The sequence below is a fragment of the Sparus aurata genome, chromosome 18, assembly GCF_900880675.1.
Source record: "Sparus aurata chromosome 18, fSpaAur1.1, whole genome shotgun sequence".
In the NCBI taxonomy this organism is placed as follows: domain Eukaryota; kingdom Metazoa; phylum Chordata; class Actinopteri; order Spariformes; family Sparidae; genus Sparus; species Sparus aurata.
Genome location: NC_044204.1, coordinates 5,107,116 through 5,131,674, shown reverse-complemented (window position 1 = coordinate 5,131,674; position 24,559 = coordinate 5,107,116). Strand labels below are relative to the sequence as shown.

General features: G+C 39.7%; 1 protein-coding gene across 3 annotated transcripts in view; it reads right to left on the bottom strand.

Annotated features, from left to right (window-relative positions):
- Nucleotides 1-24,559, bottom strand: part of slc36a1 (solute carrier family 36 member 1) — a 49,471-nt gene that overhangs the window by 4,965 nt on the left and 19,947 nt on the right. For 2 of the 3 annotated variants that reach the window (XM_030395941.1, XM_030395942.1), the window contains exons 9-11: nt 23,922-24,020; nt 22,914-23,080; nt 19,771-19,940 (exon numbers count right to left, since the gene is read on the bottom strand). In XM_030395941.1, the coding sequence (XP_030251801.1) occupies nt 19,771-19,940; nt 22,914-23,080; nt 23,922-24,020 (436 nt within the window). Of the gene's footprint in view, nt 1-17,158; nt 17,313-19,770; nt 19,941-22,913; nt 23,081-23,921; nt 24,021-24,559 lie in introns of those variants that run through there. The other variant, XM_030395943.1, reaches the window with a different exon arrangement.

The following is a 24,559-nucleotide window of genomic DNA, read 5'->3' as shown; positions in this document are numbered from 1 at the left end:
CGTGGGAGAGAATAAAGTAGAGATGCAACTAATAGTTTGTTTTTACTGACGACTAAACTGCTGATTGTTTTCATGATAAATCAATTAATCACTGAATCTATAAAACTCAGCAAGCTCAGCGGCTAGAGCAGGTTGGCTAGTGATCAGAAGGTCGCTGGTTCAATCCCAGCTCCGGGCTGAGCTGAGCTGCATGTCGAAGTGTCCTTGAGCAAGATACTGAACAAACTGCTCCTGATGTTGGCAGCCTCTGCGGTGAGCTGGCGACTTGTCCAGGGTGTACCCTGCCCTCGCCCACAGCTGGGACTGGCTCCAGCAAAAAACCCTGTGACCCCATAAAAGGGATAAAGGGGTTACAGACCATGGATGGATGGTTTTTCGCTTAGCAGCTACAGTGAAGATTAGTGCTCAAAAACAGGGTGTAAATAACCTCTTTTCAAATCATTTTTGGGATCTCAGGCTTCCTGTAACTTGGATTGTGCCATTTTATGTTGTTTTTTTACATTTTGAAACAAAAAATGTTAACATGCCTGTCTGAAGTGGCTGCATTAACTTGAACGTGTGTTGAGGGTGTAAATAGTATATTTTTAAATAACTTTGGAATATCAAGGCTTCAGGAGTCTTGCATTCCACCAGGTGAGCTGTATGCAGCCATTTCATTGTTCTCTTTGGTTGTTTCTTTATGTTTTAAAACAAGTCCCCAGCTACTTCAGTTGTTTAAGAGAATGCTGCAACGCTGTTGTAAGATCACTGAGTCAAGACAGGTGGAGGTCTCATCAAAAATCAGGGTTTGCTAGGAAAATAAGAACAATAGTCACACAATCTACAAAAGTCTTCAGAACAACAAACTATTGAGCAACTAAAATCTCTGAACTTTTATCTTTACACACCCTGGCATTGGCAGTCACACTGGGCAGGCCAGACCAGTACAAATAAGCAGCCGAAGGAAGAAAATTAGTACTGACTCAAAGGGAATGAGGAAGGCGGGGGTTTGTCAGCGGGCAGTTTGTGAACTGAGCCCACAACTTTTAAATCCGCTGGGAGAGATAGCTCCTCAGCCAGGTGGAGTCAATTACCACCAGAGCCATAAAGCTAGTGCCAGCAACAGGTGATGCTCTGAGGGTGGATCAAAGATAAGTAGGCAGGGGGATGGTTTCATTTTCTCCACAGTCAACCTGGATGTACTAGACACTGTCCGGTCTTTATTCCTTCAGCTCGCTGTCAGCAGGAGGGAGCCACAGGATGCAGACACCTCCATCTTGGGCGTACAGGAGCAAACTTTCATCTGACACAGTCAGAGCTGGATGATGTTCTGCTCATTAAAGATGGGCAGAACACACTCTTAGGCTGTTTTCACTGGGACCAACAGCAAGTGAACAGTCAAGCTCTGCATATGTTAATGGTAGCAGCACCAGCAGCAGCAGCAGCTGGATTAAATTTTTTAAAGCTCAATTTGAGCAAAGTCATAACAGCAGTGAGTAAAATAAATAAATCTTTATATTAACAATAGCAAATGATCAGTCATGAGTGCCTGTCAATACGTTAATCAGTGAGAAAGAACTATTAAAAAGAGGTGGATTCTGTGGTGGCCTGTTAAAGCGAAACTCTCGCCAAAAAGCAACCGAGGCTTTATTTGGGATTGAATATGAGTCAAACCTTCGTGTAAAAGCATAATTACGACTAAAGAGGCACTTTTAAGATTTACCGTAGTTTCGGTTTTGGGCACGTTAATTTTGAACGGGAGTGCATGGGGCAAGACATGCTAGCATCAAAATCGCTATTTTTATAACACTAAGAAGGCTCGACACAACATGAAACTTTGCTCGTAGCATCACTAGGGTCTCTACTCATAAACTCATGAACATTGAGAACATTGTTTGTGTACACATTGTTTATGAAAAAGAAGGTTTTTGAACTCGATCCTTGAGTGCGACCTGACAGGCAGGAGAGTAATGGTGAACCGCTCCTCAAGCGTGCCTGTCAGGTCGCACTCGGGGATCGACACTTTTTGCCTGCCATGACGGCGACGCGCAGGAGCGCAGCAGCTAACGTGAGTTTTTCAAAAACCTTCTTTTTCATAAACAATGTGTACACAAACAATGTTCTCAATGCTCTTGTTCATGAGTAGAGACCCTAGTGATGCGACGAGCAAATTTTCATGTTGTGTCGAGCCTTCTTACTGTTCTAAAAGTAGCGATTTTGATACTAGCATGTCCTGCCCCATGCACTCCCGTTCAAAATTAACTAACCCAAAACCGAAACTACGGTAAATCTTAAAAGTGCCTCTTTCGTCGTAATTATGCTTTAACACGAGGGTTTGACTCATATTCAATCCCAAATAAAGCCTTGGTTGCTTTTTGGCGAGAGTTTCGCTTTAATAAATGACAATTTCAACAACTGCCATATGTAGACCCTCTGTCTGCTTTTATTCCTTGAAGGTAAATCTATTATCTCGCAAACATTACAAAATGTTTTCTAATGATCAATGTAGGCGGTCTTTATTTCAGCAAGCTTTAAAACACTGACGGAAACCCTGAATATTTTGAAAATGTATCTGAATTACATGCAACATGTAGCTCCAGAAAGGACATATGATACAGGATGTCTGTGTGAGTGGAGTCCTGTGATACGCCAAAAACCCGGCACAGTGGTTTATAACAGTTAAAGCACTTGGACTACATTTATGCCACTCATATTACACAGTAATCAACCAGATATGTGAGCTTGAGTGTATTTGCTTAGCAATCACAGTGTATTGTTGCAAATATTGTTGCTGCTGGATTACCCTTTATCTTTTTTGTTTGATCATTTGTGTTAGTCCTGGAAGTGAAGGAGTAGTCTGAATACAGCCATTTCGTAGCAAAGATGGACGTCAGAATGTACAATAACTGTAACTGGTTAAAAGCTTTATGCTACCCGACACAGCTGATGGAGAAGCAATGATAATCTATATCATTGCCCTCTGACTCAGTGATGGTGAGGCTTCTTTCTTTCCTTTTGTAGAGAGAAGAACCATCTTTCCTAACGATCATACCACCACAGGACAGTTTGTAAGTCCATTCCATCAATGACAAATCCATAAAACAAGAAGCTGGAAGTCAAAGTTATAAACTCCTAAATATGCAGATTTGCAGTTTCTCTGTAGGAGCTGCACTGCCAGCAGAGTATATCATTTAACCAAACAGCCATGATCCCTAACGATCATTAACTTGGCATCAAACACACCTCCTCTGCCTATTTGTCTGAATAATTGCCCTCTCTCTTTCCCTCCATTTCTATATCAACATAACCTCTGGCTCACCTCCCTCTCGCCCACAACTTCACCACCCTGTTGAGTCAGCAATCAACTTTACTCCTCACCTCGATGAACTGTTCGAAACTCTTCGCCCAAGAGTTTGACGTTGCTTGGATTGATCTCTTTAGAGTTGCTGTAAGTACTGATGGTTCAGATACACTGAGCCTTTTTCTGCCACAGGACACGACAGGAATGATGGAGCTTTAGCTTTCAGTTGAAGGTCAACAGTGTGGTCCACGAAACTACAGAGAACATCCAGTGAAAATGATGACGCCAGGGTGATTTACACAGCAAACGCTGCTTACTCTAGTGCTGTAACAAGTAGTTTAGTATTTGAGCCATCAATGAGCTCAATTTTGGAACATATTTTTCTAAAAAAGTTATGTTTGAGGATTGTCAGTATAATTGGTGTTGACGCCAACAAATGTGTGGATCATATATGTCTTAAAGTTAACCTAACAAGAGTGTTGGATTCTATGAACTTCCCACATCTATGAAGAATTTTGTAAAAGCAAATCCTTAGCTGGTTGACAAAAGTGATGCCAATGTTGGTCCACAAATTGGGTTCAGAATTTAATATTATGGATGGATTGCTAAAGAAATTCAGATGAAACGGATGGATCCTGATGACTTGGTGATCCCCTGATTATTTGACCATATGATGGATTGCTACAAAACTTGGTACAGACATTCATATTCCACACTGGGTAAGTTGTAATGACTTTGTTGAGGCACTTTGCAAAACTGACAATATTCCCATTGGCCTCAGCTGTGTGTTATGCAAATGTTAACATACAAGCATAAGATTTAGATCATGTTAACCTTCTTCATATCAACATTTTCACTGTGCGCTGACATTCTGATGTCAGCACTTTGTTCAACGCTCGTGCTGCAACCAACGATTACTTTCATTCTTAATTATCGACTAATCTGTCAAGTAGTTTCTTGACCTTTATTCTTAAATAATAAAACGAAACCAACTGATTGATTGATTATCAAAGTAATTGGCAATTATCTAACAGTTGACAACAGTAAGGAATCGATTAATCGCTGCAGTGCTACCCTTAAAAACCAACAATTACAGTGATGTTCTGGGGTTTGAGAAACTTCTTTGTACTTTGTTGTAAGAGGAAAGTCAAGTGTTGTGTTGAATGTACCTTAATTCTCAGAACAGTCCATTGTGTATACCCCAAGCCAATATGAGTCATCATGGCTCCAGAACAAAATAAAAATAATTTGCACTTGACTAAGAAGCATTTTATGTTGGCCTCAGGAGAGGGTACATCCAGTGGGGGCTTGTAGAAAGGTATAGATATTTCCCTCCTCTGCAATTACAAGCTTTTGTATGAGGGGGTGGCTGTCCATGGTAAACTATTCCTACCTGATCCTCTACAAATGGCTAAAATTTCTCAGGAAATTACACAGATTATTTCAGCCCTTGGGATACATTGTAAGAGCAGTCAAAACCTTTGGCCAAGTGGAAAATGGGATGTGCACTCATCACAGTTACCAATTCAATTTATCGTGGCTCGTGGTTGCCTGAAATTACAAAACCCCAAGGTTAAGAGAAGCTGTCATTACAACTTTTACCTACGAGTGAGAGTGTGTGTGTGTGTGTGTGTGTGTTTGTGTGTGTGTATTCATTTAATCAGTCTGCTGGAGGGTATGTAATCAATTTGGACTATGATGCTTATTTATTTAATTTCCATTTAACATTTATTTAACTAAGGAATAATTTATTCAAGGCAGTTACAACCCTGAGTTACAAAGAGGGAGATAAACACAACACATATGTCAAAATGATGTATCAAGTGGTTTGACATTTGTTTGCAATTAGTTAAAAAAGTTAACGGTAGTGAAAGTGAAAGTATATGCAGTTACTGACTGAATCTCTGTGGTTTAGAGTTTTGTTTCACTGCTAGTTTTCTGTTCATACAGATATCACAACAATTTCTTCACAACAAAACCATACTGGAGCTAAATTCAATCTGTGTTGATTGCTAAAGCAAATCATCTCTTGCTGCAGCTTCACATCCAAAGATAGCCACTGGCATCTAGCTGGAGGCTTTTGTCTGATGCATTAGTGGTGTTGGAAGCACTGTTGCCCTTGTTCTATTGATTGATACGCTGCACTGGTATCTTGGTATTCTCATTCCCCTTACAGTAGAACAGCTATACCTTTAGTTTGCTGTTAGATGAGGTGCATACAACACCTTTATTCCCCTGCTGTCATGCCCTATAGGAAACCATTTGTGCCCTTGCAAACAGTGGACTGGATACAACTGCTCAGTGAAAGTATCCTCAACCTAGGGCTGCACAAAAAAATCGTTAAAAAAAGAATCGCGATCTCGATTAACACATACACGTGATCTTATTTCTACACATAGCGATTCTGAAGCATTTTATATCTCGAGCTGAATCACAAACAAATGCTCCTATTTTCCTCCTGGATTTTTCGAAGCGCCCCCAAACGCAGCACTGCCGCTGCCTCCTCCCTCAACCTGTGGTAAAGCATCTTTACAAAACGGGATTCAGCGGAGGAAGCCCGCCTGCAGTTGAGTGTTTGGAAGGAGTGAGTGAGAGGCCGTTTTTAGATGGGGCAGCAAGTCGCCAATCTGCCCGTCTTTTGGGCAGCTAGGTCCACGGTTTTAGACAGAGGGTGGCAAATAGAGAGTCTGTTTAGGTCCGCCGATTTGCCGCCTCAGAGGGTACACTTATTTCCACCTCGCCTGCTAGATGAGCAACTGGACAGCCGCTGAGATCCGGGAGATGCTAGCGTCTCCTAGATCTCTAGCTGTTTCGTTGTGTTAGCTTGTTGTTGTAGCGCAAGCTAGAAACGGTCGCTACTTTCAAAGTAAAAGCCCCCCGCTAAGAACCCAGTTCTAAACTACAATGGAGTGCAATGTAAAGCTCTTATTTTGAAGACAAATTTGTTGTCAACTGTTCCCAGCCCAACTTCGGGCTTCATGTCACGTCACATGTTTACTCGTTGAATATTACGCCTCCGTTTTAGAAAGCCGATCAAAGCAGCTATCACATATCACCTAGCCAAAGATACGGCCCCAATAAACACTGTACACGACATGAGGGATTAAAGGGTGCCCTCTCATCTTGGAGACAAATTATTATTTTTTTTTCTTTTGTAAAAATAATTTCTCATCCAATGATAGAACTTTAACAAAACAAAACAAAAAAAAACATTGCTTTGGCAGAGGCATATGCCATACTATAATGTTTTTTTACTCATCAGTGCAATAAACATTTTGTGAAAAAAATCGTGCCAGAGAATCGTGATCTCAATTCTAAGCAAAAAAATCGTGATTCACATTTTTTCCAGAATCGTGCAGCCCTACCTCAACCCTTTAAAAATCTTTAGCAGTAGTACTTGTGAGCCTCTCCACTTCAAGAGTTCAGACTTTTGCTCTCTTGCTGAAACTCTACTTGACTTGAAAAAAGGTATCTGGTCAGAAGTCATTCTTATCTGAATTATCTTTACCAACTTTCCTAAATTGTCCGTTCTGACCGAAAACACATCACTAACCCTTTTCAAGAGTTCATTTCACTTTCTGTTCACCTACACCTTACAATTATTGCCATTTACAACAGATTTGGTTGCATTTTGGTCTTTACCAGGTATTACAAAACACGTTTTTCAAACATTTGTAAGATTTTCCTCTTGCCAACAGGAACAGACAAAACATTGGAAAACAGATGACAGGAAAATGACATGCAAGCTTTGTGGCAAGGTTGTGGCAAGGATGGGACAGGTAGCCATAAAGTCATCTTCAATGACAGCACATGTAGTGGTACATTTCTACTATTCTCTTTCTCTTTGTGCAATAATTCATTGTTTCCAACCATAAAGTTGCAGGCCCCTCTGTGAACAAAAGTTTATTCTGTGCCATTTCAGATTTTTTTCTAACGCAAAGAAGTTATGAGTGTCTATAAAATTAGCAAAACAACATGGAAAGATTAACTGAACAACTTAGATAATCAGAGGCACTCAAAGATGTTTTTGCCAACTTCAGCAAAACTGATCGTTAAAAACTGGCTTGTAAGAAAAATAATCCCTCAGCTGAGCAGTGGAGTGTTTTTCTCATGAGTGGCAGTGATTTCATCTTCAAGTGCATGGAAACAGCTGCGCAACAAGCCCAGGATTACTTATACACAAAATGATCTAAAGTTAAGCCAAACCAGGCAGAGTGTGCTCTATGTTGGCACATATGTTATTTTGCTGTTGCAGTCATTGGAAGTAGCTATAAAAATGCTAAATAGGAACATAAATATACAAACACCACATGGAACACAAAGCTAACATTAAATTTCACATAAAAACAATGGCAAGCTTCTTTATTACCCTTCTTTAACAGTCTATGAACACTGTGAAGTACCCATGCGTAGAAAAATACACCTCTCAGTTCTGATCCTAAAGAAGAGAGATCTGGACTTCAACATCAGTCTAGATTTTATGTGCGAGTCTGATAATCAGGACCAGCAGAGAGTCCAGTGTAATGTGTGAACATACATGACTGCAAGGGAGGCGCATCATGGCCTTCAGGGTGGATTTACAACAATGTTTACTTTCTGTAGCAAATGCGTCAATCGTGGAAAATGATTGCTCTAAACTGTATGGCTGTGAGGGACATATGTTAAATAAGGAGGCCTGCTGCTTGTTTAGAGTCTAGTTTCATGAATAAATCCATATCAATCTCTTTTGATATTGTAAATTTGAAATGTATATCTTATAGCAAAATAGCAAGCAGGCCGAAGGGCGAGCAATCATGTTTCCTGGATAAGATGGAAAGTCCATATCAGATTATGAGGACAGACTGGTCACATCCATGAACGGCAGTGTAGAGGGGAGTAAATTTAAATTTCTGCTTTAAAATTTTACAAACTGAGCAAGATAAGGGAATGACAATGTTCTCTTGTCACTCAAAAGCTAACCCATACATGTCCATTCAAACTGCAGTTTGTTGTACAGTGGTGCTAAAAAACAAACATGTCCCTCATTTCATAAGGTTGGGACAAGAATAAATGAAAAAAATCACACACATCAAGGAGAAGACAGACAGATCAAGATGATGAAGGAAAGGGCATAAACAATCAAATGCGTCAAGGCAGCACCACATACAGTGATACAAAGGTTAAAAAAAGGACAAAGGCATATTTGATACACAACATAAAACCACAAAAAAAAAAAAATATAATAATAATATTATGGCAGCACACCATGATGAGCTGCCATTCTTTCTTTGGTGCATTGTACGACAATGAAATGCCGTCAAGGGACCTTTCTAGCCTGCCATGCCATTTGTTGAAAATGTAAGATTTCATTGTGTGATACCTGCAGGATGTCACAAACCAACATTCAACTGATAACAAATCTCACAGGTTAAAGCTCTTCCAGATGCCACTGGAGGCTGTCAAATTGTTTGAACAAACAAGAGGAAAAGTCATTAGAGTCGAAATGGTTTATCCTCTGGGATGCATGAATGTTGTCAGCATGTTAGTATACAAAGTTATGATCATTAACACGGTCTCTAACAACAATTTGATCAATTCAAATGCAGCATCTGCAATCCTTTTCTTAAACTCTAAAATATTTATTTTTGGTGTAGTATTTGAACTACACTGAAAATAGTATTTGAACTTGTCTAACCCTAACCTGTGAAAAGCCACAGGACGAAGTCAAGCTATTGTTTCTTTTTGAAGGAGAATTTGACTATGTAAATGAAAGTTTTCAGGAGATAAAAACAATAATCTGTTGATCTTTGGAAGGCCAGATGTGACAGTTGAGCAATGGAATGGCCGTCAGAGCTGGAAACATTTTTTGATCAAGAATCAGACTGAATCATGAACCTAAAGACAACACTCAAATTGAATCATAAATCCGGACAATCACGATGTCATGACAACCCTATGTATAGTAATTAACTCTACACATACATACATACCTACATACCAACCTACCTACCTACCTACCTACCTACCTACCTACCTATTGTTTTATGGGGCACTATATTGTTTTAGATTTAGGACAGTGTTATTAGAGCTGTCCTGAATACCACTTTTTGGGGCACTGGAGCTTTGGTTGTAATCAACAGACTTACAAAAAAAAAGAAAAAAGAACAAATGCTAAAATCGGTCCCTGAATATAGCTACTTTAACAGCCAATGAAAAATTCCATATATACCTGAAAGAGAGCAATTCTTAAAAAAAAGCACTTATGACACTATGACAGCTTTTTTGCAGTTTATCTTTATCAAGTCTATATTTAGCAAGAAAATTACCACACAACAAAATCAAACAACCAAACAAAAAAAGACAACAAATATCCCTAACCCTGATATTATGAACAGTACTTTTTACACAAAAGCATTGTCATGCTAAAGTTATCTTAGATATCTTTGGATGGGCTGAAAACAAAAACAACTGAAAGTTGTTCCAAGAAAGTGGACAGTTTAACAAAAGGCATTCATGTTCTTTTCACTTTAAGAAGTTGAAGGAGAATCCAAAATGGATAAAAGTCAAAAGCCTCCTTCTTTGAACTACAAACACAGGGATACTGCAATGAACATAATCACAAAAAGAACTGTGCACTGTGGGCAAAGAGGTTCCCAGTGGACACTTGTCTTTATCTCCCCACCAAACTAGGCTGAGGATAAACAAGCAACAGATTCACAGAAGAGACTGTTGTCCTTTCCTGGCCCGACATCACACTGACCTGTCTATATTTAAGAGCCCTTGGGTGCTACTGCTCATTTCTGAGGGGGCCTGAAAGTGCAAGAAAAACTTTAATAAGAACAGCACTTTTACGGAGAGTTGACCTGTGCATCCTGCTCGGGGAACTTTTTGTCCTGTTTTGTTTAAAAAGAAAAAAGAAATGGAGGACATGCAGGCTGCAGAAAGGAGTCTGATACTCCTCGATACAAACAATGATTGTCTTCACTTCACAAGGACGAAGGTATTCAGTTCAGGTAACATTTGGACACTCATCTTGCTTGACAATCTGCTGACTCTACTGTGTATAACCTCTAGCTGCAAATGTGCAAACTCACACAACTTGGAAAATCCTATCATGTCAGGATGCTAAGCTACACACAGCATGCTCATATTTTTTCAAACTCAGCCAGTCTGTGAAACTTTATACTAAAGGATATCAAAAGGGTAAGGAAGGCAAAGATCAAATTGGCAACTGAGGGTGTGTTTTTGTTTAGAGAGAAAACAATCCGATGAAGGGAAGTTGTTATATTTCTTCTTTGCACTTCAAATTTATTGATTCCTATGTTTAGAGACGACTTGCCACCAGTGACCATGGTAAAACCCCATTAAATGTGTCTGTTCTTCTCTGGATTACATATCTGCTTTGTGATCTAGACCTATGACAGAATTTCATCTTAAAGGGGTATTAAAGTGTATTAAGACACAGCCTGGTGTACTAACTGAAGCAGCGTGCCCTCATTAATGCAGTTCCATGAGTTTTTTTCTTCATGCAGTACCTTTTCTTCCCGAAGGCGTGGTAAGGTGTCAACACTTGTGGGTGGCTTAACAGTGCAGAAGAGGGATATGAATTTAAAGTATGTACAAAGGAGGACAAAAGGACATTTGATGGGTCAGAGGGATGGCCTATAAACGAAGGAAAACAATCAAGACTGCATGGGGTCCTTTGGTTTGCAGACAGGAACAAATGAGATTTCTCAGACGTATTAGCTATCGTCAAAGGATATCCTTCATCAATCACAGAGCGGGCACATAGAGACGGACAATTTTTCCAATCACATCTACGGGCAATTTGGAGTCAGCTATAGAAACACGCAACAAATGAAATGCACCATTGTGTTGAGTAAAATCACGGCTTGCTGTTTATAACGATTGTTTAAACATTGTAGGAAACATCTAAGATAATGTAACCACACAACTCAACAAAATATGAAACAAAAAAGGTCCAGTTGTTTTGAGACCACCCAATGGCGGAAATGTTACATATTCTGTCTTTTAAGCTGCTGAGGATTAATACAGATTTACTGCATTCGTTATTTATTTAGATACCATTCAAACATACATTGAATATGTTTTAATGTGTCAGCCTTAACAGACTGAAAATAAAGTACAAGAATATGTTATGCTCCAGTTCACCTTCTGGCATCATTAGAATTTTTAGGTCCTATAAATTAGGTCACATGTTAAAACTGATCTAGACACAGAGAGTGAGAAAACACAATGACAAGAACTATGAGGGAGAGAAGGCTGACAACAGAAAACAGGCTGAAGAGGAGTGGAAATGAAGAAGATGGAGTTGGAGGGTGAGGCTGACCTTCCCCGCCCCGCAGGAGGTCTGTGCTAAAGACAGAAATCCTCAGGCAGACCTGTCTGCTCACAGTCCAGCTACTCTGGCTGTGCTTCTTTTAGCTCGGCTGACACAGTAACTGTGCTGTGGTTTGGATGTTTGGGGACTGAGGTCGTCATTAAGAGATAAGGATGCTTTAAAAACGTGACTTGCACATTCAGCTGCTGTGCTCTGATTTGTTTCTCAGATGTGACCTTTAGGGCTGATTGTTCCTCCTGTCACTTGCATGTAATCAGGTGAGACTCCTGCATTCAAGACTTGTTACCATATCCTACAGTGGGTGCTGTGATAATGAGGCAGGCTGAGAAAGAGGTATGTAATGTGTCACACAGCAGTTTGAGTCAGTGTCCAACTCCTGTCCTGAGACATTTAGATACTCTGAGGTAAATACAGGTACAGGTGCATAGGTTTAGGGTTTGTATACACTGTAAGGCCAAAAGTGTGTGGACATTTCCTCCTATTGTTCATTCATGATTTCAACTGACACCCATAGCTCCAGTACAGGGAAATCTTAGACTTATTACATACAATCTTGCATCAATCCTTGAATGTCATAAAAATAACAATAATTAATTCTGAGTAGCAGAATTTTGTTTTGTCTGGTTTGTTACCCAAGTAATCAAATCATGACCTAACATTTGTTATACCATCCCCAAGTACCTCCAAGTTGGACAACACTGATTTAGACAATAGTGGGCCCTCAACTTTGTGTCAGCAGCTTTTGTTTGGTGAGAAATGTGTCTGGTTACCAAACTTGGCACTTGTAGGTGTACTGTACTACAGACGAACAAATCACATTAAATATATCAGTGGCAAAATTTCACTATCTGAGAATGCATCTGGTTTAGAGAGCAATTTAGGGTAGCTCGTTTATGTTCAGCCCAAAGCACTCAAGTGTAGTTATGGTAAACTTGCTGTAGACAAATTGCACTGCAATATTTGTAATGCATATATACATATCCATAAATCTGATCTATAGTGACTTTAGTTTTAATAATGGAGCTTTTCTGGAAGTGCTTTCTAAAATAGACCTTTAGACCTGAAGTATGTTCAACACATCACCAAACATCTGATCTTTGTGTGTCACTTCTACTAACAGACACAAGAAAATTCAGATGAGCTGAAAGTCATAGAAAGCAAAGGCCAAACACCAGACATAAAGGTGAACGTGTGCACACGTCATGTTTCTGAAAAGGTCTTAAATATGACAGCGCAACAGTCCAGCAACATGAAGCATGCATTCCCAGTGGCATGCCACCTTTGTGCCACAGTGCTCCAGGATGAAGTATTAAAAAAAAACAGAGAGGAAAAGGCTCACGCGACATCCTCATGTCCTCTCTTGTTCCCATCAACAGCTTAACAACACACGCTAGCTGCTCAACTCGAGCCTGTGGCAAAGTGACTCACACAAAGGAAGCACTTGTGGAAATGAAATGACCAGTACAGCCAATAAAGCTGCTACACAGGCAGGAAAATATTGTTTGGTTTCATGCCTTTTTTCTCAGCTAAGATGTTTGAGTAAATATGAATTGTGTATTTAAATCTCCATTATGGAGAGGGCAACATTGAAAGCAAGAATTGTCTAGGCTTGGCTTAGATTTCCTATTTCTGTCATTATTGTGTGGAGGATTTGTGAGATTATAGCCTCTTCTAAATCATTCTGATAACATTACTTTCTGTTTGAAGAAAAAATATCTGTGGTGGGCAAAATTGATGTAGGCTGTGACGTGAACAACCCATTCATCTGTGTCCTCAATTAAAGGGATAGTTCGGGTTTTTTGAAGTGGGGTCATATAAATTACATATCTATAGTCGATCTGTTTCCTATCGTAATCACCGATCAGCGCAGCTTCAGTTTGGAGAAGTAGAGAAGTAGAAGCTCCAGCCCAGAGGCTCAGCTTTGTACTGCAGTGAACGGGGTTCATCAAAAAAGTGAAATTAACCACCTAAAACAAGACTCACCTAAAAAAAAAAAAAAAATCTATATCAGGTCAAGTGTACGTTGTATAGGTAAAATTCACACCGCTTTACATCGCCGTCAGACTGCGCTTTCTTTTGGCACTACATTTTCTCAACCGCAGAACCCCCGTATCCCTACGTATGAGCGCTAATGCAGAAGGATACGGAGAGTTAAGTTTTGTTTTTATCGAAAGTAATCCTCTCGTCCAGCCACCGCTCGCAGATCAGCTGTTGCCCAGTTACGCTAATGCGTAGGGATACGGAGGTTCTGCGGTTGAGAAAATGTAGTGCCAAAAGAAAGCACGGTCTGACCGTGATGTAAAGCGGTGTGAATTTTACCTATACAACGTACACTTCAACTGATGTAAAAATGTTTAGGTGAGTCTTGTTTTAGGTGGTTAATTTCACTTTTTTGCTGACCCCGTTCACTGCAGTACAAAGCTGAGCGTCTGGGCTGGAGCGGCTCTCTACTTCTCCAAACTGAAGCTGCGCTGATCGGTGATTACGGTAGGAAACAGATCGACTATAGATATGTACTTTATATGACCCCACTTCAAAAAAACCGAACTATCCCTTAAGACCCCAGGGGGTGAAGGGGTGGGGTGGGTGGTTTATTGGCATGAATTGCTTTCTGCTACCAGGCAAAGCAGCTTTATCTTTACAGCAGATTTCAAAACACAAAAGAAATTGAAAGTGCTTGACATAGGAAGAGAAAAGCATTGTCTTATGTATTATCGCTGGAAGTTGTCAAATCATATACATATGGGCGTTAATGATAATTAAAATTAATTTGAAAGTTTTGCTAGTACTGAATTCCCACTGTGAATCAACATCGTTCAACAAAAGCTTTAGGTTCAAAGGAGTCAAATATTTACTGAGTTAAACTTTTTTTTTTTTTGGCCTTTTATGGCTTTATTGATAGTACAGCTGAAGATATGACAGGAAACAGGGAGAGAGAGGGGGAGTGACACGCAGCAAAGGGACCCAGGCCGGGAGTCGAACCCTGGTCTGCTGCAGAGCCTCGGCACATGGGACACGCGCTCTACAAACTGAGCTAAACGGCGCAAGTATTTACTAAGTTAAAGTGTTTTGAAGGGAGTTTTTCCTTGGCCATACCATTTGTAAGGATAGAGGGGGTTTGTAAAGTCAATATACATTTAGTGATTTTAACTTAAATAACATGGACTCACAGGTAAATATTGAAATATTTACTTAAAGCTGCATTATAACAATATTTCTATATGAACAATAACTCAATGACTACTAGAGGGTTTTAGTATTTTTCAGCTCACTGTTTGGGGTTCATTCAAGCAAATTTTTGGTTCAGTCTCAGCACTCTTGTCAGCAGTAGGTAGCTGTACCAGCACCAAACAGCAGACGGACCAGGAGGTGGTAGAGACCAGTGCATTCTTAGAAGGAGAGAGGATACTGGACTCTTGACGTTCCTTGAAACTGAATGCTAATGTTGCTAATTTGTGCCACTATCTATGTACAGTCTCATTCCCTGACCTCCTTCTTTACTCTATTCTTTCTCACTTGGGATAATGTAAGGTCTGAAAACAGAAATGTTACATATCACATCGTTAAAGAAATATATGCTACCAAATAAAACGGATCTGATATAGTTCATCAAGGTTTGTTCCTGTAAGGTTGTATAAGAAACCGACGACCTGTCACTATTGGTCAAGAATCACCCGATGTAGGGTGCCCATAAGCTCAGTGGTAGAGTGGGCGTCCCATGTGCTGAGGTTTTGTCCTCGTTGCAGCGGCCTGGGGTTCAGAGTCCAACCTGAGGTCCTTTGCTGCTTGTCACCCCCCCCCCCCCCCCCCCATCCTGTTTCCTTTCATCTCTGAAGCTGTCCTATCAACAAAACCATAAAAAGCAAAAATAAAATAAAACCCTATGTAGCTTTACCAGAGGATGCACACTTTATATTTATTAACTGATCAAATGGAAATCAAAGGACTTGGTTTTGGGCTACCCTTGTCCCACCCTGTAACATGACTTTATAATGGCACTTACACCTGCAAGAAACAGGGCAAAGCCATGTAGCATTCCTCAAGCTGCCACTCAGAGGCTCTCTGATCCAGAACAACAGTAACAGCAGCAGTAAGCTCCTCCACCCCTCAGCCTATCTCTGCTAAATTAGAATAGAGTGCTCACTTCAAAAGAAATTTCCCTGCATTGAAATGAGCTGACCTTTTTCGAGCTGGAGAACAAGTCAAAGCGCAGCAAAGCACAGCTAAGCAGAGAGAATGCCTTTGCTCAGGGCCATCCTCTCTTTTAACTCTTATCTGACTATATGAGCTGAAACTGAAACCAATGAGGGCGAGAGACGAGGACGTGACGTGACGAGAAACGCATCAAGGTTCATTTTACAGTTCTGCCACTCGAAAGGTCTCCTGAGTAAAACAGCGAGAACAGAACATCTTTGGGACATCAGCCAATACTGCACTTTCCATGACATTTTCCATCATTGTTTGAAATGAATTTTGACATCACAGACGAAAAGATTATGCGGCTAATTGATTTCAAAGACATTTGAAAATGTTAAACACCGGTTTTAAGCTTAAATTTTTACTGTGGGTTCTAAAAGATTTGATCCATGAGCTCGTCCAAGCATCAGTGGTCTAAATAAAACATTTAAAGAATTTTTTAAAAATGGCTCCATACAGCTTGTCCAGTGTAATCCTAGACCCGCAAGCCCAGAGTCAAATTGTTTTTTAGAGACTTTATTTAGACCCTTGATGCAAGGTTGATCTTGTCCACCCACTTCAGACAGGGTGTGCGCTAATTGCTTTAGCTTAGCAGCTACAGTGACGACTTCAGCTTAAGAAAACAGTGTAAATAACATCTTTTCAAATCAATTTATTTTGTTAACTTGTGGCTTTAGGAGACTTGGGTAACAGTGGACAATCTGTATGTGGCAGATATTTTTTTGGTTGTTTTTTATTTTTTAAAACAAGTCTAAAGCTACTTCAGTTGTTTAGCAAAATGCTACAACGCTGTTTTGCTGTGAAGCTCCAGAAATGTTTTGTGTACTATGAAACTTCACCTGACTTTCCATCTCCATGGGGGTGAGTAAAAAAGGACTGAATTGAAATTTTTCGGTGATCCTTTAAATTGTATTTCTCTTTTGGAAGGTAACAACTTTTAATCTAAAACAACCTTCAGGCAGATGTTAAGGCTCTGCTACTCTCTCTCTCCAAGTCTCTCTGGCTTCTTAATATGTTACTTGCATATCTTTGCAACATGTAGATGATTAGAACTTTTCTTTTCTCCATTTCACTGCAAACTCAAATAACCTTGCGACGCAGACCAAGAGATGTGAGCTCACATTGCTAAAACACTGCAGCAGTAGTTTAACAAAGACAAAAGCCTTTCCCTGCGGACGGCAAAGAACCAACATCTGTTCTCGATTCAAAGACTGCAACTCTCAGAGGCATTCTCTTCAAGATTTACTGCATACGCAGTTGGCGATGCGCTGTGTCAATCTCATCTTGTATTCTGATTCAAAAACCAAAAGCAATCTCCTACTCGCAGACACGCATGTAGGAGCAACATGATTCCTCCTGCAGTCCTCTGTCACTTGCCTCCTTCATTCAAGCATGCATCAGTGGGATCCCACTGGAAGTCTTTTTTTGTTCCTGCACCATCTCTTCATTCACAACACACACTCTGCTCTGCGCCCGAGTTGCCATGCAAATGACCTGCAGACATGAAGGGGTACATGTATGCATTTATTCCCTTTTATTAGCTTATCAACATGCATGCGCAGAAACCTATACAGCGTGGCAGGTGTAATCTGCATAATACTCTACAGGCTACCAATCACAGCTAATAAAGAAAATGAAAATCCTGGGGCTAAGAGGCACTGTGGTTCTCTAACTGAATAAGTGTGCTGTGACTTGAGGTTTCATTCCATGTGAAGTGCAGCGGGGAGGGAATGGCAATGAGGCCGGACATTTCTTGTTCCCAATTATAATCCCACTATTATGCCAAATATATAACCAAATGTGGTACTGATGGCCTCAGTTATATCTCATATCTTTGCCTCTACAGTGCATCTTGTTCTTTGCTCTAGTTCTCTTACTACATCCTCTGCATTATAAAAAAGACTAAGCAAGCACTCTGTAGTACTGAAAAACAGCCTCTGTATCACTCTCAACTTGAGATGGCCACATTTATCTGCTACATCATGAACCCTTCACATCTCCCTGCAGACTGATGTGATTTAAATAGCAGCCTTAACCTCCCATCATTTAATGGAGGCTTTTATGCAAAGCACTTAATATCACCACAAGTGGTTAGGACACATTACACCTACCCAGAACGAAACTTATTGCATACTGTTGGCTATGGAGTTTGCAAATTGAACTATACCTTTGAGGCTATGCATGACCTAATCACAGGGTATAAAAAAAAATCATGATCGAAGATGAAGAAATGTTAAAACTACCACAATTATTACACAAAAAATGCCTCTAATGCAGCTAACAAGCTGCAGCTACAAGTTTGATATAACAGGTTAATGTGATGCTTTAAAATTTAAGTAAGGACAGTTGTAGAAGAGCAGTGAATTCCAACCTACTTTAGAGTACCCGATTAAAGTATCAGTGTGCTATTGACAATATAACACTATGCTACAGACTTGATATCCAGGCCTATGCTTGTTGTTAACACAATAAAAAGGACTTAAGCTTCCATCCTCCTCATTATTTGTAGATTAGTCATCGATTCCAGCGTTCCTGCTGCAAACCCCATTACTTTTTCAGTTCTTTGTTTTTGAAGGCCTCGTTAAGTCTTTCTTTTTTCCAAAGAACAACTGTGAACCCCTAACTCATTTTACAACGAGGCTCTAGTTAGCATCCTGTCAGTTTTCCAATCACAATCCATCCATCCAGAGTTAAATTGGCATCATCAATCACCTGTTTCAACAGAATGTAATCAAAGCAACAAACTGTTTTTTAAAACCAGGCAGACTCGATCGAACCATTTATGGGTGCTTCTATTAGATGCACCTTGTAATAGCGTCTATCCCATAATCCATTTTCTCCGCCACTTCTCCAAGGATGGGTTTCTTTGTGGCTGTAGGAAACCCAAATATCTTTCACTACAGCCTTAACATTCTCTGGGGCATCCTGAGGTGTTCCCAGACAAGGTGGGATGCATAACCAGCAACATTGTAAGAGAGAGACTTCCAGCACTTTGAAAAGAAAGGTCTGTAACGCCAGAGATGGTGTATTATGACCCAAGTCATATCCCGACACCTAAAATCAAAATCATCTGCTTTATAGCAGAAGGAACTGGGAAAGATTTCAACCAATCTGGGCAAAAAATATAGGTACTATTAGATGACATCATCTAGCAATCTGTGATCATTCACATGATTCATATTTTAAATAAACCCGCAGTTACCGTTTCTGTTTGACCACTTTTCCATTAAAATCCAGCTTTCTGTGGCTGCAGCAGCATGCAGCTTCTTTTCCCAAACACTCACCATCTCACTATCCACAACCAACCTGCTAAACTACTTCACAAACTGACTTCGAGAAAATGGCAGTAGATCTCTTCTGATCTCCTTGCAGGTGTCTGAGCTCCTCAACTTAGCCCTGACACCTTGTACAAGAAACTCAATTTGGTAGCTTATATACACATTACCTTATTCTTTGAGGGTTACAGTTTCGATTAACTAGTGAATCAGGAGTTTCACCTTTGGACTCAGCTGTCTCTCTATCAAAGCAGTCATGTACAATGCACTGCATCAATGTTTATGTTGATCTGATGCTCTGTCCCTTCCTCATTCACAAGGCTTAATAAGACCCCAAAAGAACTAAACTCTTCTCCTTGGGACAGACACTCTAATCCACTTTTCCATGTACCATGCCTCTGACATTGAGGTGCTGACTCTGAATCTTAACCGCATGATACTGGCTTGCACACCACCCCAGTCTGTGCTGGAGGACATGGTCTGATGAGGCCAACAGATTTAAATTATCAGCAAAACGCGGAGATGCATTCATATGACCGCAGGAGTGGACACTCTCCACTACCAAACTGATTCTACAGATGCTATTTAGTTTATCAGCTTTGAATCTAAAAAGCAAACTAAGTCCAAGTCTTTCACTGTTGATGGATTTTTTGATTATTTCGATGGTTTAAACTTACATGTGAAGATGACCAAGATGGTGCGGAGGAGCAGGTCAACGGCTCGCTCCCACCTCGGTGACACACGTGCCACGACTGGGGGTATGAGGATCTCTGCTGGAACGTAGAATTGGAGGGCGAAGGTGATGAAAATGCCAAAACAGTACAGCAGCTTCACAGCCTGGTACATCCTGGAAACAGTGAACAGAGAAGCAGAAATGTCATAGAAAAGACTATAACAAATTGAATGTAAAGTGTCTCACAGATAAAAAACAAAAACAAAAAACCACATGACTAATATTTGAATTTGTTTAATGCACTGAAATGCAATTAATAAAATACAAAACAATTATCAACACAAGACCTCAATTTTCATGTTCACGATCCATCAAAAAAACACATTACAAGATTAATCAATTGGTAGTCCTTGTACAACAAAAAGCTAACACTTACTGTCTGCTGGTAATTATATTCTTTGAGTTTTCAACCTCAATGAACAGCCAATCTATTCCACTAATTAGCTGTTATAGTCCTATCAGGGGAGACATTTCAAAAGACATCCGTCTCCCATCCCCGTGACGACAGTAACATGTAACAAGCAAACACAATCCAATCGCAGTATTTGGTTTCAGTTAAAAAAAAAAAAACAGAGATGAGCTCACAGCAAAAATAAAATGAGGTCCCATGCCTGAGCTTTTTCCTCAGAGAGAAGATGAATGATGTTAATCACAAACCAGACCAAATGACACACACACACCACAGATTTGTCAGTAAAGTTACTTTCTTCTGTGAAATTGAATATTATTCTATGTTTGATGATCGTAAATGATGCAGTTGACACAAAGTGAACCTGGTGCTTTCAAGGCCCCCGTCCTGCAATCAAGCCTGACTTTGTCACCACATGTCCTCCTATTCATTTTGTTTTGTTACAAATAATTTAAGCTGAATGAAGAAAATCTAGTTCATTGAGTCTGAATGAGTGCTGGAGCAAAAAACATAATTTAAACAGATAAAGTCAGTTGTCCAACCTAATAATGATACGGGATTCCCACACCTTCATAAACTTGATCTTTGTTTCACTTTATACCATGGTGGGTCCTTCAGTTTGAGTGAAATATACCTGGAAGTCCTTCAATTTGTGTAAAGTGTGTACAAATGTAATTATTTTTTTCTTTTGTTTTAGAGTGAATATTTAATGGGCACTTTGGTTTAATGGGTTAATGACTGTCACAACAACAAGAATTAATATAATGAGAACAAGCAGGCTTTAAGTTTCACGTAATGTTGGCTTTATTGCTTTTGTGTCATTACCTCGAAATCGTTGCATGTCCTCAAGGCATTCGACCCCTTGATTTTTCACCTCAAATTAAAATACCTTTAAGGGTTAGGGTTAAGGTTAGGTGCAAAGACCTGTAGGAACCTTGATGTAAGCTTGAAGATAGAAATCGAGTTTTGTAGAACTTGACTAAATTTTTTTATATTCTGGGTCAGTTTTGGATAAGTCCAGCAACTACATCACATAGTTTGTTTTTTAACTGTAACAATTAAGAGTCTTCAATATGACAGAGCTACATGACCGGAGACTATTTAACATCGACTGCTATGTGTTAAATAAAAGGTTAAATTGAGTGATGAAATCAGAATCTTTTATAGGCAAATTCAAACTGTGTGTTTCCAGTTCTTCTGAACACGTTCTCCCACCATTTTCACATTTGCAAATAAACTGACCCACAATGCCATTGTTCTGTTTTATTAGTTTCCTTTTAACTTTGTGTGCATATTTACATGAAAAGAGTCGCTCAATTATAGCAGGACTTGCTGTTTTTTTCAAAATTTACATGGGATCAAAATCCAGTACAAGCTTTTTAGGTCTGTTGTGTGTTTTTGGATAATATCTGAACCTTTCTCAACAAAAGACATTTACATTTACAGGGTTCATACACTTTTTTAGCAATAGTTTTCCATGACTTTTCAATGACTTCTCCATAACCTTTCATTGAATTTCTAAGACCAAAAGTCAGTGCCTCTAAATCAAACCACAGACACAACTTGATCCTAGGTGTGATTGGCAAAGGACAAAAAAACAGGAAAATATACGGCCCCACTATGTCTCTCTTTACATTTATTTTGTCCCATTGTTGGCTTCAGCTAAGAACGGAACAGTTCGCCCCATACGTCCAAAATTCTTAGAACAGTGTTTCCCCGAGATTTTTTGTAGCAGCGGTGCTCTGAGTCGGTAACCTAGCAACACTAGGGGGGTCCGGGCGCATGCCCCCCCAGAAGAAAATTTAGAAAAATAACCCTTTAAATGGTGACTACTGGTGAGATTTAGAAAAAAAAAATAAATAAATAAATATAAAATCAGAATTTCAGAATCAGAATCTAAGACATGAGACAATATAGTGCAGAAGTTGACATTGCTGCTTGAAAACATGTGAACCTCTTGAGCATTAGAGAACTTTTTTACCATTATTTTCTTTATATTATAGATTTTTTATGGAAACATAATCTGTCTCAGAAGTCAGTGGGCCACATGACATGGAAGCTATTGAGAAAAAAAAATAAAAAAAAATCACCATTTCTGCATATTAATATTCATATAAAATAGAGGAAGCACTAAAGTAGAATAGAAAGCTGTGTCTTATTGGTCCAGTTTACTTATACAATTTGCTGCTGGAGTCACTGGGTCACATGACATGGAAGATATTGAAAAAACAATTATTTTGTATTAATATATTTATGCTAAGTAATTTAATGACGATCCCTAAATCAGTCTCCAGTGATTCAGCGCGAGGCTCTGGAGGTGAGCTAACCGTCCTCCTGCTGCTGACAGCTGAACCTCAGTAAAGTCGCGGCTGGACCCGAGTGAATATCCGCCAAATATCCAATCTGAAACTAACTTCACCCTGGTTTGATGAGTCGCCTGTTGCAGCCTTTGAATAGGATGACGAGGATTTCAGTCACTCAACTTAAACGGTGACTTAGGGTGTAGTGCCTTCACTGTGTGCAACTTAAATTCGCCATTCACGACTAATCGCTCTAAATGACGAATGTTAAATGAGTCAGGGACAGTCAGGAGAAGAAAGTCAGTGAAGGGTTCAATCTGAAAGTGTTGGGTGGAAACATGTCATATTTGTGATCCAGGGATGCTGATGTTCTCTTACCAGCAGTTTGGCAGGTTTAGAGTGATGCTCCCTCCTATGTGCTCTCCAAAGCACATGTATCCAATAGTACCGAGGCTGATGTAAAGGAAGGTGACGATGCCCATCCCCAAATACAGAACATGGATGAAACTCTGAGGCCTCTGCATCTTGTTCTCCAGGGGAAGAACCTGCCGACCCATAGAGACATAACCAGACTGTTATTAGGACAACGGACCATAATGACTGCATGATTTGTGAGTCAGCCTCTCCTTTGACATTTGAACAACAAGAGAGGGCTTTAAAAGGAAAATGTCTTAACAATGTTCCTGAGCGAGTTTTCAATTTAAAATGCTGCTTCCTCTCAGGCAGTGTTGTCTTGATTCTGACTTATGAACGCGTAATTATGACGGCTTAATTTGTGTTGACATTTCAGCAACAGATCGAGGCTCTCTTGGAATGCACTAAATTTACTGTTAAGTGTTATGTTAACTTAACAGCCAAGGGAACCACTAATTATCATGTGATAACTGTACTGTATAACCACTGGATCAATAAACACTCCCACTGATGGGGGACGTACTGAGAATTGGGCAGTGCTTGGTTTGGGTAAATTCTGTTTTCAAATAGGAAAAGGTAATGCAGACAGCTAGTAACAAACAATATGGTTTTAAATCTAAACAGTCCACTAAAATATGTTTTTGAAAACACTTCAAGAAAGAAACGGAAAATAAAACAGGATGACAGTTCCTGTTTATTCAAAATGTAAATCAAGGCAGTGCTGATCAGAGTCTGCCAAGATGCCCCTCACTTGATAAAAGAGAGACAGAGGGGCGGCAAATTGTAATCAAATCATAACGTGGAAAGAATGGAGATAATGAGAATATTTGTAATACCAGAGGTAAATGCAAATCAATTGTTATAAATCCATCCAGACACATTTCATATTCATATTCATACAAGCTGTAAATAGGGTTTAACTGTTTAGGTGTTAATTTTTTTGACTCTTGCTTTCATCAGTCAGTCACGTACCACTCCAATTCCTTCGAAGGCAAAGATGGCCGTCCCAAAGAAGAGAGGGTAGTCTTTAGCTCTGCCGACCTTTGGTAGGTCAATGGGGTACGTGATGTTCTGGGGAGGAGAAGAGAGAAAAGACCTGAAAATTCCTTTCTTCTGCACAAACTGTATCAGTTAATTTGATGTTATGATCCAAAGCTCTTTGAATGGTCATCTTTGAATGGACGATTTGTTATTGCTGAGTACTGTTCCACAGTACAGTCAAATCACATTTACAGTCAAGAGGTGTATTTGAATAATTTGTAATCAAATTAAGTAACATTACTTTGCGCTGAGAGGACATTATTCCTCTGCCTTGTTAGACTCGTCTATCAGCCAAAAGCTGCAAATCACATTAGCTTGTAATATAATAACTGAATATGATTGGAGTCTTTGATAAGTTGCTGTGAAATAAGCAGGATGATATAAAGAGAGCTGTTATTGCTGCAAAATAAACTCCCCCTGGAATGATGAAAGGCAGTGTAAGTCATCAAATCACTTCTCTTTTGCACACTATAGGACAACGACCTCTCTTAACAACGACCTTGTTCAAACCTGATATTCACATGTGTCCTGAGTGATTGCTTGTGATCAGATCTCACTTTCTCAATCTA